This window comes from Callospermophilus lateralis, chromosome 18, assembly GCF_048772815.1.
Source record: "Callospermophilus lateralis isolate mCalLat2 chromosome 18, mCalLat2.hap1, whole genome shotgun sequence".
Taxonomy (NCBI): domain Eukaryota; kingdom Metazoa; phylum Chordata; class Mammalia; order Rodentia; family Sciuridae; genus Callospermophilus; species Callospermophilus lateralis.
Window position 1 is genome coordinate 12924481 of NC_135322.1, and position 20181 is coordinate 12944661.

A 20181-nucleotide genomic window follows, 5' to 3' on the forward strand; every position below is an offset into this window, starting at 1 on the left:
CCTCTTTCTCTCGCCTCTCAGTTTCCTCTTCCTCCAGAGATTCACTTCCCCCCTCTGTGCCTTGCCCTTCTCAGGCCCAGGGCCCCTTGACTTGCTCCTCTCCCCAGGGATTGTCTGGGGCAGAAGACAGTGGGAGTGCGGTGCTGCCGTGGGCCTAGAGCAGTTGGCAGCACTGTGGCTGAGCATGAGCATCCTGGGCCCTCTCCTGCCCCAGGTCTGGGAGCTGCATGGGGCCAAGTTGGGATGGGGGCACAGGAGAAGCTCACTGTGCAAGGACATGTTGCCATTGTCACCAGCCTCATGTGTGGAGACACTGCTGAGGCCCGGCCCTGAGTGGCAGAAACACAAAGCAAGGACACAGTGACATGGGCTGTAGTCACTGTAGCCCCATAAGGATGTGGTACATATGCTCTCCCACAGAGACTGAAATATGGGCAGTGTCACACAATCTTACATTCACCTCTCAGAGCTGCAGTGGACACACAGGGGCTCATGCCTGAACCAGGACACATGGAGTGCGACACCTGCAGCAGTCACAGCCCACACATACAGATACAGAGTGTCACTCCATCACATAAACACAGCCCAACCTTAGAGCTTCACTGGGACATGACACAAGCAGAGACTTCAATAGCAAAACAGTCACACCAATATATTCCATAGGGTATGGTCACCACCACCACATACCAGACATAGATTCAGACAGTGTTACAGACACACATCTCAGCATCAGAGCCCCTCAGGAAATGGACACCCCCCAGGCAGTTACACAAACATCCTTCCTGGGGTCATGGTCACCCCACATCACACACAGAGGTTTGACATATGTCATAGTCATAGACTGCCAGTGGTCCTACCCACTGTCTTGACATCTCACCGCCCTCCCCACTCCCCTGGGGAGTTCCATGTGGCCCACTGATGGCCACGACCCTGTCACACCCAGGGTCCCAGACAGTGCAGCTCCCACACACCCAGACACACCCCCGGGGTCCCCAAGGCCCTCAAGCCTGGCACCGCCTGCGGACAAGCGCTGGCTGCACGCTGTGGCGGTCGCCCCGCCCGCCGGTGACACACCCCGCCCACCTGCCCGAGGCTGCGGCCGAGCTGGCGCGGGGGAAGGCAAAGTGTGGGCTCAGCACCTTCACCAGCCGCGTGCGCGGCCCGGGCCCTGCCACCCTGGCACCGTGGCCCGCTGGGTGGCCCGTCCCAGTCGGGACACGTCTGCGCCGCCCGCACCAACCGCAGGGGCAGGGGCAGGGCCGGGGTTCGGGGCGCTCCGCTGCCTCCCCGCCAGCCCCGCCCGGGACAGCGCGGCCGTCCGTCGGGGGAAGTCGTGGGGGGAGCCTGGGTTCCGGCTGGAGCCCCGGCTTCCCGTCCGGCCGATCGGCAGGAAGCGGCTGGGGGAGGCCAGCTCAGGCCTTCCTGCCGGCTCCCGGGGATGGGGTCGGTATGGGGGAGGAGCGGGGGAGCCCCCTTCCCGCCAGGTCTCTGGGCGTTCCAGTGGTAGGTGTGTTCCAGTAGGAACTCACAGGTGTGTTCAGGCCCCGTGTGTGCACCTGGGGTGGGGGGGTCTCCAGCAAGTGTGGTGGCTCTAAGCCGCTGGCCTGGCACCTCTCGGCCTCTGGTGGGTGGTGGTGGCAGCGGTGCGCCCCAGCACGTGTTCGGCTCCGTGTCTGTGGCTGCGCTGCATTTCTGTTGAGTGTGTCTGCTGGTTCATGTTTCTGCTGGACACACCGGGGTACTTTCCAATGGGCTCCATGTCCTGGCACTGACTGGGGAGTCTGTGTACCAGTGGGTCCTTAGTTTTTTTTTCCCCTCCCTCTCAACGTCTTCCCGGTTCTCTTGGTGTAAATTTCTATGTTCTTAGTGTAAATTCAACCTGAAATTTGGGTGTTTTCTGCATGCTTATAGGTCTGTGACAAAGATGTTTCCAGGAGGTGTTGTGTGGTGTATATTTGTCTTTTAAAGGAAGTTTTTGGTACACATGTGTGATTGTTGCCAGTGTGTATCTGTACATAAGTTGTTTCTTGTTTTTTTTTTTTTTTTGTGGTGCTAGGGGCTGAAACCCGAGGCCTCGAGCATGTTGGGCAAGTGCTCTACCACTGAGCTCCGCCCCAGCCCTAATGTGTGATCAGTGTGTGATCCCCGTGTGCCTTGCTGGTATTCTGAGGACTTTTGTGTTCTGCAGATGGTGTGTCTCTGTGGTGTTTCCAACACGCCTTCCGTGGCTCTTGCAGTCTGTGTGGGAGGCTGTACTTCCGGACTGTGTGGCTTGTGTGTGTCCATCTCAGGGACTGGTATTTTCAGCCTGTGTGGGCAGCTGCAAGCAGGTGGAGTCTGCATTGGTGTCCCCACCTGTAGGCTGGTGGCTCCAGAGATCTCTCTTTGGGAGATCTCAGCAGGGGTGGATGTGGGTCTGTATTGTGTGCCAGTGTTTTCAAGGAAGGGAGACCTCCTGTCCTGTGAAGCCACTGGCATCATCTGGTTGACCAGCGTCCACCCATTGGCCTTTGTGCTGAGTAAGTGGAGGCTGCGTCTGCGGCGTCCCCTTGCCTGCTGGTGCCACGTTGGCTCAGGGCTGGCGGTGGCAGCGGGCAGGGCAGGGCAGGGGCTGTGGTGGGCACTGGCCCCATGCCCAGCCTTGGTATAAATATCCCCAGGCTGCCTGCGGCTGTGTTTACTCGGCCCCAGCCCCGGGGGCGGCAACAGCCCAGCAGGTCTGGGGGTGGGGGTGACCAGGCCACAGCACAGACATTTCCTTCTGGCCAGACAGACCCAAAGCCTTACTGCCCCCTCCAGCCTAGGGGCAAGGTGGTGACCCCTAATTCTGGACCCCCAGCAGAGCTCTGACTTGGACATCCAGTTAGGCTTCCTGAATCTGGGAGACACAGATGGAAATGGGGGCCCAGGGAGGGCTGGGCCTGGAGGGACAGGAAAGAATGAGGGTGAAGGCCAGAGGAGGAGGGAGAGAGGGATGGGGAAACAGGGTTAGTGAGACAGTAGCTGAAACCCAGGGGCCCAGGAGAAAAGGACAAATGCAGGAAGAAAAGTGAGAAGAGGGAAAGAAGGAGAAGCAAGGGAAATGGAGGGAGAAGAGGGGCCGGCAGGGGATGGAAAGTCCCAGGAAGACAGCCGGAGACATAGAGACCGAATAAGATGGGGGAGGGAGGGAAGCCAAAGATCTGAAGGAAACAAGAGGAGGGCACGGGGCAGGCAGAGACCTCAACAGACAGGAGCCGAGGGAGGGAGGAGCAGGGAGTCACTTTGGCTCTGGCAGGACACACAGAGGTGTGGACGTGGGGGGTGGGGGTGGCAGCCAGCAGAACCCGGTCAGAGCCAGGACAGACGGGAGACATGAGGTGGGGGCCGGATGCCCACAGAGGGGCTCTTCCCCAGAGGGGCCCTCCCTCCCTGACTCAGCCTCTCCACCCACCCCATCCCCACAACTGGGAGTGAAGAGAGAGGTGCCCACGGTGGGGGCTGCTCCCAGGGGGTGTGTCTCTTGCCTGTGTCTCCCTGCCTGATCCTGTCTCCACCTCTCTTCCTGTCTGCTCATCTAATCCCCATCCCTGTGACCGGCTCCACCTCTGTCTCAGCTACAGTGCTCATGTCTCTGCCATCTGACTAACGCCGATTCTGACTCAATTGCTGCGCCTCTTGTCGCTCTTACAAAATTACATAACCAATTTACGTATGGCAAAGTATATCACCAACAAATTTAATGATCAAATAGACTAAAGAAAGGCTGATACCTACACCAGGGAAAAGTGTCCATGGAGCACGTACCCAGGAGATATTCTCATGTCTGGAGCTCCTCTTCCCCAGTGGGGGTCCTGAGTCCAGCCGGCTGGATTATTTTGGGCCCTACTGTTGCATCTCCTCCGGGAGACAGAATTAGTGACACTGACAACAAACACCCCGCACAGAACTGCGGTGCCAACCAGTGACCCTGGCACTGGCTTTTGTGTGAAGATGGCCCCTGTCTGTAAAGGATAGCGCCTGGCTCTTGGGAGGCCCCCTGGTGTCACAGTGTCCAGTCCTCCTCCCACCTGAGGAAGTCTTTTCTCTACCTGTCTTGATTGGGCGGCCCCATATCTGACAGGAAGCTGGCAGGATGGTTTCTGGGACCTGGGTTCCCATCTCAGCTCTGCCTCAGAGGCCTGAGTGGCCTTGAAGCATCTGTTCCCGGGCCCTTGACCAGCTGCAAAAGAGCCAATGTCTGCTTGGAGGCTTCAGCCCAGCATCAGGCACCTGGCGAGGCCTGGCACAGGTCCCGACTGCATAGCAGCTCTCATTATTTAATAGTTTCTCCATCTGCACATCCACTGCCTCCATTCAGCTCTAACTTTCCATGTCTGGTGCTGATCGTTCTTGACCCAGAGGCCGGGGTCAGGAACCATAGCCCCAGGAGGCGCTTCTGAGGGTCCTTCAAGGCTGGCCAGGGCAGGATGTCACAATTCCTTCTGAAGTGAAGTGCTCCTGGGCTCAGCCTCATCAACCCTTGGTCTGAGCTATCACCCCCAAAGTAGCCTGTCCTTTCTGTCTGCCGGGGGAGCAAGGGCCGGGTGTGGGGGCATGGGAAGGTGGGACGCCTGGGTTCCCACAGCTATGGCTGAGTCACAGGCGGCCATCTGGCTCCCATTAGCCTAGGGCAGCAGGGGGCTCTGTGGGGCGGGCCCTGTGGCTGGCTGGGGGCAGGGATGCTGCTGGGGCAGGCTGTGTGTGTGGGATGACTCAGGACCCATGATAACAGCCTGTGCGTATTTGGGGAGTGTAAACAGGAGAGGGAGAGGGAGGCGGAGGAAGCGAAGGAAGGGAAACTTGTGGCTGGGTGGGAGGGGGTGGGAGAGTGGTGTGGGGAGAGTCCCCTTCCCACACCCCAGCTGGCAGGCCCCATGACCCCTAGACCTGTCTCTGCGCAGCCCTCTGGGTCCCCCTTGCTCCCAGCCCCTTGCAGACAGGGCTCTGCTGCTTTCTGCAGCCAGGTCTGGCGGTGTGTGTGTGTTTCTGTGTGCACAGGCACAGGGTGGGGTTGGGGGGGGTGACTGAAACCCAGAGAGATAAGGACTGAGACAGAGAGGGACAGAGGCAGCATGAGGCTGAGAGAGAAATGGAATGTACAGGCAGAAAGAACAATGGGCCCAGAGAGAGGCCAGAGGAAAGATGGGAACCTAACAGAAGCAGAATTGCAGATGCGGCAGAGATCGAGGGCAGCAGGGTAGAGGGCCAGCAGCCAGAGCAAAGCTGTGTGGGGCCCAGACACAGCCCCCTCTCCCAGGTTGTTGGGCACTGGAATCACCCTAGCCAGTCCAGCCACCATGGGCCCCACTGGCTGGCCTCAGTCCAGGAGGAACATTTATCCCCTGCTGTGGGGACAGAGCCCAGGGCACAGAGTGGGAGAATGGGGGAGGTAGACACAGTGGCCAGACCTGGGAAGAGAGAGGAAGAGGGCAGTGATAGAGGGTGAGAGACAGGAACAGACAGACGGGACAGGAGAGAGTGGGGAACGAAGGAGAAGGGTAGGGAACTCCAGAAAGAGGTAGTGGTGTTGTCTGATGTGACACAATACCCCGTGGGGCAGGATGCCGCTGCCTTCCCTCTGGAGAAAGAGTCACCCAGCCGGCCTGTATTCAGCTGCCTTGTTGGGGTTGGGAAGGGTGGGCAGCTGGCTTCGGGGTGGTAGCTATCAGTCCCCATCCAGTTCTGGGCTGGGAGCATCCTCAGGCTCTTCCTCATCAAAGTACCTTTCTTCCTCATCCCGTGCCACAATGTCCAAGTTGTCAAAGTCAGGGTTGTCGTCCACTGTGCTGCAGGAGAAGGAGGCTGTCAGGGAGCCCTGAGACACCCAGGTCAAGGACATGGGAACCCTCCCCCCCCAAGGGCAAAGGTCATATGATGGCAGCTGCCAGTTAGAACCAGCACTCAGAGGGGGATGCTATGCCTGTCCAGACTCAAAAGGGAAGGAAACATTTTCCAAGTTAAAGACTCTACATAAAAACTCTGGTTTCTTTTAAAAGCTGGAAGATGTGGCCACACAGGCCCACATGACTGAGGCAGGTGCTGGATGGCTGTGCCTCCCAGAACACCTCGACTATCCTCACCAGGGGTGTGCTACTGCTCTCTAGTGTGGTAGAGGCCAGGGATGAAGCTAAACATCCTACTGCACAGGACAGACCACCCCCCACGACAAAGAACTGCCTGGCCCGAAGGTGGCAGGGGTGCCCAGGTGGAGAAGCCCTCTCGTAAGCCACTAAGTCACCCTCTTGGGCGTAGCTCTAACCCTCACAGGGCTCCTCATCACACTCACTGGGTCACCCAACCCTGTCCCATCTGAGCTCTCTCCCTCATCTTTCCAAAGCCACAGCCACCCTGCTGCTCCTCAGCCAAGGCAGGGCCCTGGCACCTGCTGCCCAGCCCCACTCGTTCCCAGGGTATTTCTATCTCTTACCCTCACCTCCTGAGGCCCCGTGCTCAGAGGTCAGCTCCTTAGGCCCCTCCCCAGCCTCCAGGCTCTGTTTCCTTCTGCTCCTTACCCTGCTCTGCTTTGCTTCAAAGTCTCATCCCAGTGTCTTTAAGCCCCTGGTGGGGACAATAAGATGTCAGTGCCCGGGGAGGCAAAACTGTCAAATGTCTGCCTTAGAACATGGGCTGCGTGTCATCACATCTTCCAGTTCTATGAGAAGCCAGGCCAGTCTCCCTCACTGGAGAGGACCCTTTCCAGCAGTGAAACCTTTTGCTAGTTTGTTCCCTGCATGCACCCAGAGCCTGCACACAGCAGACCCTTGGCATCCACTGAATGAATGACCAGGTGCGGGGCCTGCGTAGGCTGCTAAGCACAGGGCGGGTCTCCACTCCCTACTTCCTCAGGGGCACCTGGCTTGGGAGCAGCCGTGGTGCCAGCTCACTGACCAGCCTCCCTCCCCCACCCCCCATGGGGGCTTGGCACTCTGCTCACAACTTCTTGGGTGGGAACTGAGGCTCTTGAGAGGCTCCGCTGCAGCTGGCAGCAGATCTGCCACATTTGATTTCAGAGCGAGGGGATCCAACAATGGGTCAGCCATGCTCCAGTCCCCAGGTACTGACCATGTGCCGAGCCTTGAGGTAATGGTGATCATGGTTCCCATGTTAACAGTGAGCCCATCAAAGGCCCGTTTGCAGCCACAGAGTTCATGTGTCATTGAGGCTGGATATGAAACAAGAGGGCTCGCGGCTGCCAGACTGTGTTCAGAACCATGAGGAACGCTGGCTCAGAGGACAAACCATTTACCACTGACTCTGATGCACCAGTTTCCTGTGTCCTTATCCTGATGGCAAAATCCTTTTCCTAAGTAGGTGGCCTATGTGTCCTCCCCAACCCCTGGGGCTATACTGGAGGGGCAACCACCACAGGCCCCTCCAGCTGGGGCAGTAACCCTGCCAGAGGTTAATTTTCTGCAGTGAGGAAGTGTGGGGTCCTGGGGAGGCGGCTGAGTTTCCTGGACACACTGGGAGGCTTGGGGTAGTAGTTTCCTGCCAGGTCATAGTCACTTGCCAAAATAGAAATGTTTTAATGTTTTATCTATAGTGAGCTACAATGTCAGGCCAGCTCACTCCCTTCCTTACATATGAGGGGACTGTGAAAGACCAGGCTAGTCCAGGGTCACTTAGCTACTGCCTCTGGTTGATCTGAAACCACAGGGCTGTCTGACCTCTGGGCCCACATCCTGAAACCATACCAGGGATCTCATGCAAAACAAAGAGAGGCCCTCTGAGAGGTGCATAGGACCTGTTTGTGGCCCAGGGTCATGAGGTGCCGGGCTGGGGGAAGGGAAGGCAGGGCCCAGGAGCACCTGTAGTCAAAGTCCCCATCCTTGCCGTCTAGGAAGCGCTGGTGCATCCGGCTGGTGAGCTCCTCTCGTAGGATCAGCCTCTCCTCCGAGTCGGGTACCCAGGTTTCTGAATCTTTGCCTGCTCTCTGATCTGTGGAGGGAGACACCATGGGAGGGTGGCCTGAACATGTTCACACAGAGCTGTTGCTTCTGTGCTCTGCCCAGCTAGTCCCAGTGGCACAGAGAACACAGAGGTGACTGAGATAGCCTGGGTCCCCCAGGGGTACACATCAAACACATGACAGTGCAGTGCTCTGGAAGCTATATATCAGGGTCAGGACAGACCTGAGGGTGGAGAAGTTAGACCTTCTCAGGGATCCTTCAAAAAGTGCAGGGTAGGGAGGCTAGATGCTAGAGATGGGAAGGGCGGGCAGGGTAATGTGTCAGGCTGGGCAGACTGAGGCCTGGCTCAGGGCAGGTGTCCAAATACTGGGGTCTCCTTGCTGTTGGCCCTCACCTTCTTCATCACTATCTTCCTCCTCTTCTTCCTCCTCCAGGCAGGCCTCCTCCTCCTCTTGCTGCTGGAGCAGCCGCTGCTGCAGCTCTCGCTCCTGGTAAGACTGGAGCAGTAGGTCAGAGAGTGGGCAGGCAGGTGTGCCGGGGGAGCCAGGTCTGGGGTGCTGGGGCACTGGGGCGCGGGCACTGAGCTCCTCCTGGGTGAGGTACTGCCCAATGTACTGCTCATAGAGCAGAGGCGCCCGGAACCGCATCTGCTCATCACTGAAGTACTCACCCCCTGCAAAGATGAGAGCCAGAATGGGTGTGTCTGTAGTAGATGTGTGGTCATGCTTGTAGGAAGATGTGTACACACACAAGTCTGTGTGTGTGTGTGTGCGCGCATGCTGCATGCTCACATGCAGATGCAGAGGGAAATATGCAGATATATGAGGCTATGGACATGAATACTCATGCTTGTGCTGAGTATGTGCACAATCAGGCCTGCATCTACCTGTGTATTCATGTGTCTGCACATGTGTGTATGTGAGGGTGGGCCTAGAACATGTGGATTTTTGAAGTGCTAGGTGTACAACTGTGCCTGGACAGGATTCAAAAGCTGCTGCCCATGGATGCACGTGTATGGTCACATGTGTACAAACATCCCACTATGTGCCTTAGCATACTGCCCATAGGTACCTATGTCTGGGGATTGGTACATGGGACAACACAAACCAGCTGCATGTGCATCGTATGCCTGTTTGCTGAGCCTGCTTGGCTGTCTGGGTACAAGCCTGGACAGGCCTACACTGCTGGGCACGTATGTGTATCCATCCATGTGGATCTGGGTATGTGTGCTAGCACAATTGGGTCAGGGGAGGCGTCTATCTGCCTGTGGGAGTGCCTGGCAGGGGCAGGGCTGTCCTGTGTGGCAGAAGCACCAGATCTAACCTCTTCCCAGGGTGTTCCTTTGTGCAGCTTCCCTCTCAGGTGGGCCTGGTTTCTTCACCCAGGTCCTTTGCATCTCCTGGCTGTCTCTTCCTGAAGGAGTGGCATTGTCCCTCAGCTAACAGTTAAACCTGACCCCAGCTCTTCCCACCGATGGGTCCTAGTTCTGACTCCAGAGTCCAGGGCCCAGAATCCACCCAGAATCCTGACCTATACAGCACTGTGGCCTGTGATTGTCCCTATCTTGCTCAGCATTCCCAGTCCTGCCATCTCCTCATCCCTATCTATTTCTAGCATCTTTAAAAAAATATTTTATTAGTTGTCGATAGACCTTTATTTATTTGTATATGGTGCTGAGGATCGAACCCAATGCCTCACACATGCTAGGCAAGTGCTCTACCACTGAGCCACAACCCCAGTCCTGCATCTACCTGTGTATATTCTCTTTTTATCCCTCCTCCCTAGCTCAGACTGTCTCCCTCTTTCACTCTAGGTCCCTTGGTCTCTTTCCTTCTCCTGCTTTTTCCCTGCCTCTCAGTTTCCACATTTAACCCCACCTCCTTCCTTCATCCACTCATCCTCCTCCTTTCTTCATCCTTATTCATCTGTTCATCCCTGTGTTACTCTTCCTGTATCAATCTCTTTACAACTTGGGTCTTCCCCCTAATCAGAACTTTTTTTTTTTTAAAGTCATCGGCGGATACAACATCTTTTGTTTGTATGTGGTGCTGAGGACCGAACCCGGGCCACACGCATGCCAGGCAAGAGCGCTACCGCTTGAGCCACATCCCCAGCCCCCTAATCAGAACTTAACTCACTTTCTACTTTATTTGCCCTTGTCTTTTAACTTGTTCTGGGAGTCTAGGTCACAAGATACTTTTAATTATGTCTGGTCAAAAAGGCACCAATTGTTGGCAGTGGTGCATGCCTATAATCTCAATGGCTTGGGAGGCTGAGGCAAGTTCAAAGCTAGCCTCGGCAACTTAGCGAGACCCTGTCTCAAAAAATAAAAATAAAAAAAGGGCTGGGGATGTGGCTGAGTGGTCAAATGCCCCTGTGTTCAATCTCTAGTATGAAAAGAAAAGAAAGCGGGCTGGGGATGTGGCTCAAGTGGTAACGCGCTCGCCTGGCATGCGCGGGGCTGCTGGGTTTGATCCTCAGCACCACATAAAATAAAATAAAGATGTTGTATCCACCAAAAACTAAAAAATAAATATTAAAAAATTCTCTCTCTGTTAAAATAAAAAAAAAAAAAAAAAAAAAAAAAAGAAAAGAAAGAAAGAAGACGTCAATGTTTTCCTTCATGGTTCTCATGTGTTTTTTTCAAGAAGACCCTTTTGTCCCCAAAGTCATCAATATTCCCTTTGGGTATGGGGTGAGTTTTTCCTTAGGTACAACTGATGATGACAATGTAATGATCATACAGTTGTGCATCATCTACTAAATTCTAAGTTCACTGTGTCCCCCATTCTCTTGCTCAGGCTCCTGTCCTCTCTGCCTTACGTTATGACAGACATTTCTCTGTCTCTCCCTGTGTCCCCCAGGATCTTTGTCTGTGCTCCTGCTCTCCTGCCTTTATTTCTCCCTCCCTCCCTCTGTCTCCACTTCCCATCTCCATCCCTCACCCATCAGCGCCCCACACCTTGGATGAGCTCACGCAGTGCAGCATAGCGCCGGTTACGCAGGCGGGTACGCAGGGTGCGTGGCCTAGCAGTGCCCTGCCGGGCCACCTCAGCACAGTAGAAGTCGGCACGGTGGTCACCACGCAGGTGGCCAAAGCAGGCCAGGTGCTCCTCTCTGAGGCTTGTGCGGAAGCGCTCCAGGAACACTAGTGGCTTCTCATGGTACAGCTGGCCCAGGATGGCCACCTTCTCACGTTCTGTCAAGTCAGGCTCACCCTGCTGCTGGCTGCACACAGGCAGGCGGCTGGCAGCCACAGCATGCAGCATGGCGCTGACTGCTGCATTCTCAGCTCCAGGGATGTCACTGTCCAGGGCCCCTGGTGGGCTCTCTGCTGTTTCCACCTTGCCCTCTGGTCTAGATGGGACTGGTGTCCAGGCCAGCTCACCCCAGTGCCCAGGTTTGGGCTCCATGTGGCCTGTGAGAAGATGGGAGACTCGTTAGTTCAGGGATGGAGTGTGGAAAGGGGCAGAGGGAGGGTTTGGGTAGAAAGGGGCTTGGTGCTCACTTACTCAGTTCCTATTTATGATGAACCTATTATATTCTAGGCCCTAGAAAGACCACAGTGAGTAAGAGGTTGACATTTTAGTGGGAACACAGACAATTAACATAATTACTGAAAAAAATGTAGTGTTAGGTGTTTCCCTGGCTATGCAGAAAAATAAAGAAGGAAGGGGGAAGTTAATGGAGGATGGCTGCAATTTTAATGGAAGGGTCACAGAAGACTACAAAAAAGTGACATCAGAGTAGAGACCTGAGGTAAGGAGTCGCTTAATCATGAGACTTCTAGGGTAGGAAAGTTCCAGGCCAAGGGAATTGCCCATGCAAAGACCTTGAGGCCTGACTTACTGATTTACTCAATTCTTTGTCACTTGTTCATAAAATTATGAATACATTTACTAAATTGTTCACCTACCCATTCATTCATTTTCTTATGCATTCACACATTCATGTTTTAGCAACTCTACTTCTGTGGGGCCCTGAGTTCAACAATGCAGAGGATTCACAGGAGGAATCCAGTCTAACTCCTGTCCTCATGGAGCACCCAGTCTTATGCAGGAAACAATCAAGATCAAAGATAGTACACATGCTGGGTGTGGTGGTCCACACCTGAAATCCCAGTTATTTGGAGGCTGACGCTGGAGAATTGCAACTTCAAGGTCAGCCTGGGCAACTTAGAAAGACCCTTAAAATAAAATGACAAGAGCTGGGGATGTAGCTTGGTGGCACAGCACCCCTGGATTCAATCCTCAGTATTAAAAAAAGAAAAAAGAAAAAGAAAAGTGCGGGGGGAAAAGGAAGAAGAAAGCTGGACACTGGGGAAACTCTGGTAAGAGCTATTTCCTAAGTGTGGTGGGAGCTGCAGCAAGACTACAACAAGCAGGGATACGTCAAGATAAGAAGTGGAAACAACTCTTTCAACTCTTTTAAGTAGCTTGCCTGGGATGGGGAGGACACAGTGGATGGTGGTTGCAGGTTTCTTGGGTGTCAACTGAGCAAGAGAAGACAGCTAGAGCAGGGGATGTGGAGGACGGGGAGGGAAAGTAGGGGAGGGCTGGGAAGATGCTCATTAGGATGAGAGCACAGGCCATGGAGCTGAAAGGCTAGAAGGTAAGGGAGGCGTCCAGGATAAGGTCCAGGGCTCTGGATTAGGGATGGCCAAATCATCCCTAAGACAGGGACGTGGACAAGAAACAGGTCTGGCACATGGATGTTATGATGCACCCAGGGGATGTTTAAGGGAGGTATTTAAGACTGCTGGGACCCAGGTCTCCAGACTCCTCAGAGGAAAAGTGCTGGGCTGGAGGCAGAGTTGTGGGTGTCGTCAGAGCCAAGATAGGAAGTGGGGGTAGGAGAGAGTATGTGAGCGATGACAGGGAAGAGAGGCCAGGAAGAAGGACTGAGTCGACGGGATGAGACTATAACTGTGAAAGTTAAAAACTGGCTTCCCCAGGGCTGGGACTTTGGCTCAGTTGGTAGAGTACTTGCCTCGCATGCACAAGGCCCTGAGTTCAGTCCCCAGCAGTGTGTGTGCGCGCGCACACACACACACAAACACACACAAAAGACAAAAAAACTGGCTTCCCCAAAGAGCTGTATCTTAATTTCCGGAACCTGACCAGTGCCTTTAATATGAAGGAAAAAAATGGCGGGGTGTGGGGAGGGCAGGGGGGAGTCTTCACAGACATAAGTAAATTAAGGCCCTTGAGATGGAGAAATTTTTCTGGAGTATGTATCCAGGTGTGTCCTAAACATAATTACAAGAGTCCTATAAGAGAGGTTGAAAAAGATCTGACACAGAGCAAAAGGCAGTGTAAAGGAAGAAGCAGAGACTGAAGTGATGTGGCCACGTGCCAGGAATCATAGAAGCCATCACTGGCTGGGAAGAGGCAAGAAACAGCCCAGAGCCTGTGAGGGGACCCTATGACACCTTGGTTTCAGTCCAGTGATACTGATTTTAGACTTCTGGCCTTCAGAACAGTGAGAAAATAAATTTCTGTTATTGAAGACAATGAGTTTATGGCAATTTGTTTTAGGAGCCACAATAAACTAAGGCAAAGGCTCAGAAGCAGCAACTTGAGAGGAAGAAAGTCCGAGTGCGGTGGGGGTACACATAAAAGAATGGAAGAGCCAATAGCATGAATCCTCCAAGTAATCAAGTAAGGAGGAGATTGGATGCAGTGACTGTTTAAACTGTATAGGGACAAGTCACTGGGGAACCTTAATCAGAGCAATTTGGGAGAGTAAAAGCCAGACTACAGTGGATAGGAAGTAAGGGAATGGAGGCAAGTGTACATGACTCTGGAGAAGATAGATGGTGTCTGGAAGGCAGCATGGGGCCAAAGGACAGATTTTCTTTTTAGGTTAGAAAAAATATTTTTATAGACTGGGCATGTAGCTCAGTGGTACAGTGTGTGCTTGGCATGCGCAAAGCCTGTGGTTATCAATCCCCAGCGCCAACAAATAAAATTTTTTTAAAAAACCCTAAAATTTTGTTATGAAAAATTTCAAACACAAAATTAGAGTACACTGACACCTCTTCCCCTACATTCATATAGCCACCATTCACTTCAACAATCACCAGTTCTTAACCAGAACCAATTTCAACCAATTTCCCAACTACACCTCACTCCACATCAGATTGTCTGAAGAAATGGATGACTTTTACGATGAGCAAGACAAAAGCATTTTAGATTCTAAGGGGAACGTACCAGAAGAAGTAAAAGACACTAAGATGCAAGGGACACAAGGGAGAGTCAGAGACACGAGCGAGCAAAGAAATGCAGTAAGAACTGGATTATGGCCTTGGCAGAAAGGGGTTAGAATGAAATGGGGCTGTTAGTCTGGGGTAAATAGTTTGTTCGAGACCGGTGGAAGGTTAACGTGGGCCAAGAGAAAGCTGTTTGGCCCAGGGAAGGTAACTGTGGGAGGACTGGCCCAGGGCAGGGGAGAGGTTTTTGATAAGGAAAACGGTTGGCCTGGAGCGTGGAAGGGGATGAACTAGGAAGAGGTTAATTTCGGAGAAGAATGGAGAGAAAGGAAGTCAACCCACAACAGGAGCGGGGAAAATCTGCAAAATGATGGACCGGACAGGTGTTCCCTTATAAAGAGTCCTCCTTCGCGTTCCCACGGAATCATTTCCTTGTGACACTGCAACTGCATTCCTCCCGCAGTCTCCGCGTGGCAAGTACCTTACCTTCACCGGATTCCTTTGTCGCCACCTCCGCCGCCACAATCTCCATCCAGAGTCTCTCCGATTTAACCGCCGCCGCAGGCTCCGCACACCAATCTCAATCCCATGTACTCAGAGACACTTCCGGCAGTGCACTGTACAATGGCCGGGTGTTCCCACGCGTCCGGGCACCGAAGTTCCGGCTGGAAGGAGGATCTTCCTCTGCGCATGCGTCTGCCTTGGTCCCGCCCTCTGTAGCCAGGAAGGAAAGGGGCGCAGGGTTGAAAGGGCGTTCAGCTTCTCCTGTCTGAAATTGGAAAATCTGGAGCGACCCTAACCACGGTTGATTTGTTCATTGCTGTGACTCTTTAACTCCTGGCGTATTTATATTTGGGATGAATGGTTGGGCGACCACCCTCCAGGACCTGGAGCTATTAGAGTAACTCTAAAAAAAGACTTTGTGCTTTTTTAGACCCGTTTCTTCACCACCTCATGGAATATTTCTAAGTCTTGACTTATTTATCATCACACCCACTCCCTGGCTAGCATGAGATGGGTGGTGAGGTGGGGGATAAAATTGCCTCTCTGTACTTCCAGAACCTGGAGGAACTCTGCAGATGTGAAGGAAAAACAACTGTGGGCCTGATTTGCCCTAGGGGTTGGGAAAGGACTATTAATATTTATGGGGTCTCTTACCAGCAGACAGGCATGTTACTAGTGACCAGCACGAGTGGCCTGGGGGGCTGAGGAAGTCACCCTCCCCAGGCTGGCTCAGAGATGGCTTCTGAGAGGGAGGCAGACAAGGCTGAGACCTGAAGCATCAGGAATGTAAGTTTAGAAGGGTCTCAGGCAGGGTGGCTGGCCTGGTTAGTTCTTGTTGCTGTAAATACTTCAGTATGGTCGAAGAATATGAAAGGGGTTCCAACTTTGACATTAGAAAATTTGAGAAATTTTAAACTTCTTTTTGGAAGGGGGGCCAGTACTGGGATTGCACCTAATGCCCTACCACTAAGTTATATCCTCAGCCCTTTTATTAAAACTTTTTTTTTTTTTTTTTGGTAGTGTGGATTTAAACCTAGGGGCACTTCACCATCGAGTTTCATCTCCAGTCCTTTTTGAGACAGGGTCTTGCTATGCTGCTGAGGCTGGCCTTGAACTTGCAATTCTGCCTCAGCCTTATGAATTGCTGGAATTACAGACTTGCACAACTGTGTCCAGTCAGTGTCATGAATCTTTAAGTAAAATCCTCAATACACATTTTCCCAAGGTAGAGTCTCATGGCATTTTGTATAGTTTCCAAAGGAATTTATAATTCCCCAGAATGAATCACTGAAGTTCAAAAGGGAAGCTGAAAGAGCTGACGCCATTAAGGTCACCAGGTGCCAGGCCACATGGGGCCTGAATAAACTGTATTAAGCAACTTGAGCTCCTTTAACCTGCAAGGATTGGAGAAGGGGATAAGGGTAAGGGACTGCAGAGATCTGTAAGCTGGTATCATAATCCAGAGACTGACTGAGACCAGACAAGAGGAAGAACTTCCTAGTTTGCATTCTCTCAGGACCTGGGAGACATGGAAGACAGACCTTGAGGTCCCTTTTTGCCACACCCCATTGGCAGGAACAACACAGATGTATCACCAAGGGAGGCCAGCAGAGGGTGCTGTTGCCTAGCACACGCATCTGTCAGGAAGGGGACTTCCCAGCTAAGGGGACCCAGAGTAGTGAAGGGATCACTCTAGCTAGGGTCCCTTTTAGCTGCCAACAGTAGCCCCTTCTCATGTTTAGATGCCCCATTTTACACCTCAAGACTAGTCAGCCTCCCCTCTCTCTTGTTTTTATAGGCCACACAGCCTTCAAAAGGCTTGGAGCTCCAGTGAGGACAGCTGGGCTGAACCGGCCACTCCTGTGCTCTGGCACTGTCCCCCATAACATGCAAGGAACACATTATGTATTGAAAGAATGGAGAAACGAAAATGGGAAGGACAATAGTTGGGGAGATGCAACCTCAAAGCTCACCCCTATTAGTTCCCCTTCCTCCAGAAAGGGAGAGCCATCCCCTCGCACCAACCCAGGATTTCATCAACCACTGTGCTGTCACTGGCAATACTGCAGTGGGAGCTCTGTGAGGAGTCAGAGATGCACTGGCCATGCTGTACCCCTAGCTTTGCAGGATGGTTGAGGGACAGAATAGATTCCCATTATATACTGGCTGAGAAATGAAATTCTTGGAATTACAGTTAGCTTGGACCACAAGAAACAGGCAGGGCCAACAGAAGGCAACACACACACACACACCAGACTTGAGGTGTCTGGTCAACCAATATCCAGCGACAGCCCTGAACAAACCACTCCTGTTTTCTCCCACCAGTCTTGCCTGTCCCTCTCTGCCTCTGGACCTGTTCCACACCTTCTAATAAAATACTCCCATGAGGATTTAGGATTATGAGAAGTTTTGAGAACCACTTTTAAAAGAGCTACTGAAATCTTGGAATAAAGGGATATACTTAGTACCAAAATCCAGGCCAGGCAGAGGAATCCCTCAATGTTTAATGGATAAGTAAATAATTTCCCCTTGAAAAAGCCTCCCCACCCCAATTAAAGGTCAACTGCAGTAACACTTCAGGGTTTTGATCCTGCTTCCTTCCTGCTAGGAGGTGCCATGTCATTTATTGAAGGAAAACAAAACAAACAAAACAAAACAAAACAGGGCAAACACATTTCTTAATAAGTGCAGTTTGTTAAAATCCTGTTAAAACATGGGTAAAGGGGAAATAAGAATAATCAAAGTATATCACTGTAGGAAAAACTTGAGGTCTGGCACCTGGGAGGGCACTGGAGAGGAGACTGTGGGGGGAAACTTCATATTCTGAAGGGAAAGAACCCCCCATCTTCCCTTCACCCTCTCACCCACTTAATCCCACCAGAAACTACCAAGACGCCCAGAATAAAAGGTTTCAAGTTCAATAGTCACACTCTCTCCAAATACAAAAAGCAGTTACAATTCAACTGAACACAGAAGCTTGTGTGCAAAGTTACGGGGAACTGAGACATCGTATAAAAAGTTAGGTTAAAGATGATTCTGTGGTTTTTTTGTTTGTGTGTTTTGTTTTGTTTCGAGGGTGTGGCTCTTCCTCGGTCACCTGAACTCAGCAAAGAGATGGTTATTTTGATGAAGTATCAATGGCCGACCCACAGTAAAAACAGACAAATTCTAAAAATTAAAAAAAAAGCATAATTACCAAAAAAATATGTTGCTGCTTCCTCCCTCCACATTTGCTTTTGCTTTTTAAACTTTTTTTTTTTTTAAGTTTTTGATTTTTTTTTTTTTTTTTTTTTTTTAATCCTGAAAAGTAGACAGTAAAACAGCTCCTGGAAGAATTTACAACCAACTGCATGAGGGTCTGGGAAGCTGAGGGTCTGGAGCAGGGCTGGGAGGAGCAAACAGGAAGGGGTCTTCCCCTTAGTCACTGTGGCCTCACTGATGACCAAGGGAAAGAGATTTTCAGTCAAAAAGGGGCAAAGAGGAAAAGGAAGAGGTGGGAGATGGAGGGGACAAACAAAATAAAAGGTCATTGTTGCCTGTTTGAATCCAAAGAAAAATGCCTGGCCTGTGGGGGAGAAGACCCCCCCCCCCCAAAGGAGAGGCAGTGGGCTGGAGGGAGGCAGCTCTGGGATGACCCCATCCCCAGCACCACAGGACCCGGTGCGGGTAGAGGAGGGGCCAGAGAAGGGGCCGAGGCAGGCGCTGGTGCAGGAAGCCGGCAGCAGCCCCGGGAGCCTCCAGACACACTGGCTACTGTGTGCTTGTGCCACCCTGTGTGCTGCCGGAGTAGCTCCCGTAGTCGTAGTTCCCATAGTATGGCGGCCACTGGCCCTGGTTCTGATAGTACTGGTTCCACTGCTGGGCATACTGGAGAGAGAGATCAAGAGCACCAATTTGTCCTTCATCCACTCTACATTTTGCTCCTCCCCTGGCCAACCCTTGCCTAGGTCAGTGATAGCCAGCAACACGTGGGACCCCTGACAGAATCAAGGCACTTTGGGAAGACAAACAGCTGACCTGATGCCACATGGGTGAAAATTTAAGAACTGAAGCCCAGGTCTCCTGGCTTGTCAACCCAGTGTCTTTTCAAATGTAGCTAAATATCATATTAAAAAAAACAGGTATGGTGGCCTAAGCACCAACTTGAGGCAGGACTTGGAGCCCCCTAGCCATGGTGCTGAAGCAAGATTTGGAAGCCCTGCTCTGCCAGCCCTTCCCTTTTGTTAGCTGCACCATGGACAGAGTAGGACACCATTTATTTAGAAACCAGTGCAAACATGTTCACCAAATGGACTGGCTGAACCAGATGACTGCCAGTTAATTTCAGGGATAAGCAGGGGCTATAATCTTGAAAAACATACCCAGGAGGGGCCCATGGAACCCTCTCCATCCCATTGGACCCTGACTGGTACCTACCTGCTGATACTGGTTATAGCTGGGCTGAGGGTAGGTCTGTGCGGTGGGCGGTGGTGGCGGAGTATAGGGGGCCGGGTTGTAGCCACCGTAGCTTCCATAGTTGTAGGCAGGTGGTGGTGGAGGTGGAGGTGGTGGGGCTGTATAGCCCTGGCTATAACCTCCCTGGTTGTAGGGTGGCTGGCTGTAACTCGGCTGGAAAATAAGAGAAAAGACCGAAGTTCTATGAAGCAGCCAGTTCACAGCTGGGATTGACAAAGGGCTTTTGTAAGCAGTGAGCCCACAAAGGCACTTCCCTGGTGGAGGCTATTTAGGACTGACAAGGTGATTAAGCTCTGACATGGTAGGACAGATTAGGATGAAGTGCCAGCCCTAGGGCTGTATTTGGGACTCTTAATTCCAGCTTTGAGATCCTGGGTGAGTAAGGCACACATTTCTTGAAATCCCAGTTTTGTTTTGTGTAAAATGAGAATCACAACAGAACTACTCCTTCAGATTATCTTGCTGAATGTATTCAACATGCTGGTCATGTGATAAATGGTAGTTGTTACTCAAAGATCTGAGAAAAATAGTAGTGACAATTACTATTTCTCATGTATAAGCTACACCATTAATTCCTTTAATCTTCAAGTCAACTCTGATGTGAAATGGAAGCCAAGGCTCAAGAAGGTAAAATCACTGATCCAAGGTTAAATAGCTGAAGGACTGACTCCAGGTTTACCTAGTCCCAGAGCCTCAACCACTAAGCTACGGTACCCTCTCTCTCTTACAACAAACCTTGGAAATGAGTTCTACCAACAGCTGTACTCCTTTATGGGAAAATAAGGCTCAGGCAGATGAAGCCAATTGTCCAGGGACATAAAACCAGGTCATTATGGGGCTAGGGTTTGAACTTATGCCTGACCAACTCCTATCCTAGGAAATGTTCTAACTAGACTGGAACTGGGAAACACTCATCTGTCTCCTGGCAGCTGCTCCCAGGACTGGCACATGGAAGGTGCTCAGGAAATGGCTGTGCAATAAACAGAGACTGCCCTAGTCAGCAGGAACCTATGTGCACCAAAGACTGAGCAATGACTTTCCAAGAACTGGAATAGAGCCCAGAAGCTGCATAGGGCTGAT

The 20181-nt window shown here is 52.1% G+C and overlaps 2 protein-coding genes across 5 annotated transcripts in view; both read right to left on the bottom strand.

Annotated features, from left to right (window-relative positions):
* Positions 1–3686: 3686 nt before the first annotated feature.
* On the bottom strand, positions 3687–16390 carry Ccdc97 (coiled-coil domain containing 97). Of its 2 annotated transcripts, XM_076838992.2 has the most exons (6): positions 15695–16390; positions 14629–14856; positions 10894–11349; positions 8326–8604; positions 7830–7959; positions 3687–5807 (listed from the first exon to the last, which is right to left on the bottom strand). In XM_076838992.2, exons 2-6 carry the CDS (start codon positions 14672–14674, stop codon positions 5687–5689), a joined length of 1032 nt encoding a protein of 343 aa, XP_076695107.2. In that variant the 5' UTR covers positions 14675–14856; positions 15695–16390; the 3' UTR covers positions 3687–5686. The 2 variants fall into 2 exon arrangements, with proteins under 2 accessions (XP_076695107.2, XP_076695108.2); XM_076838993.2 differs by having other exon boundaries at positions 5696–5802; positions 14629–16390.
* An 838-nt stretch (positions 16391–17228) lies between these two features.
* Hnrnpul1 (heterogeneous nuclear ribonucleoprotein U like 1) overlaps positions 17229–20181 on the bottom strand; it is a 33006-nt gene continuing 30053 nt past the window's right edge. For all 3 annotated transcript variants that reach the window (XM_076838989.2, XM_076838988.2, XM_076838990.2), the window contains exons 14-15: positions 19063–19254; positions 17229–18513 (exon numbers count right to left, since the gene is read on the bottom strand). In XM_076838989.2, coding sequence (XP_076695104.1) covers positions 18397–18513; positions 19063–19254 — 309 coding nt within the window. In that variant the 3' untranslated portion in view covers positions 17229–18396. The remainder of the gene's footprint in view (positions 18514–19062; positions 19255–20181) is intronic.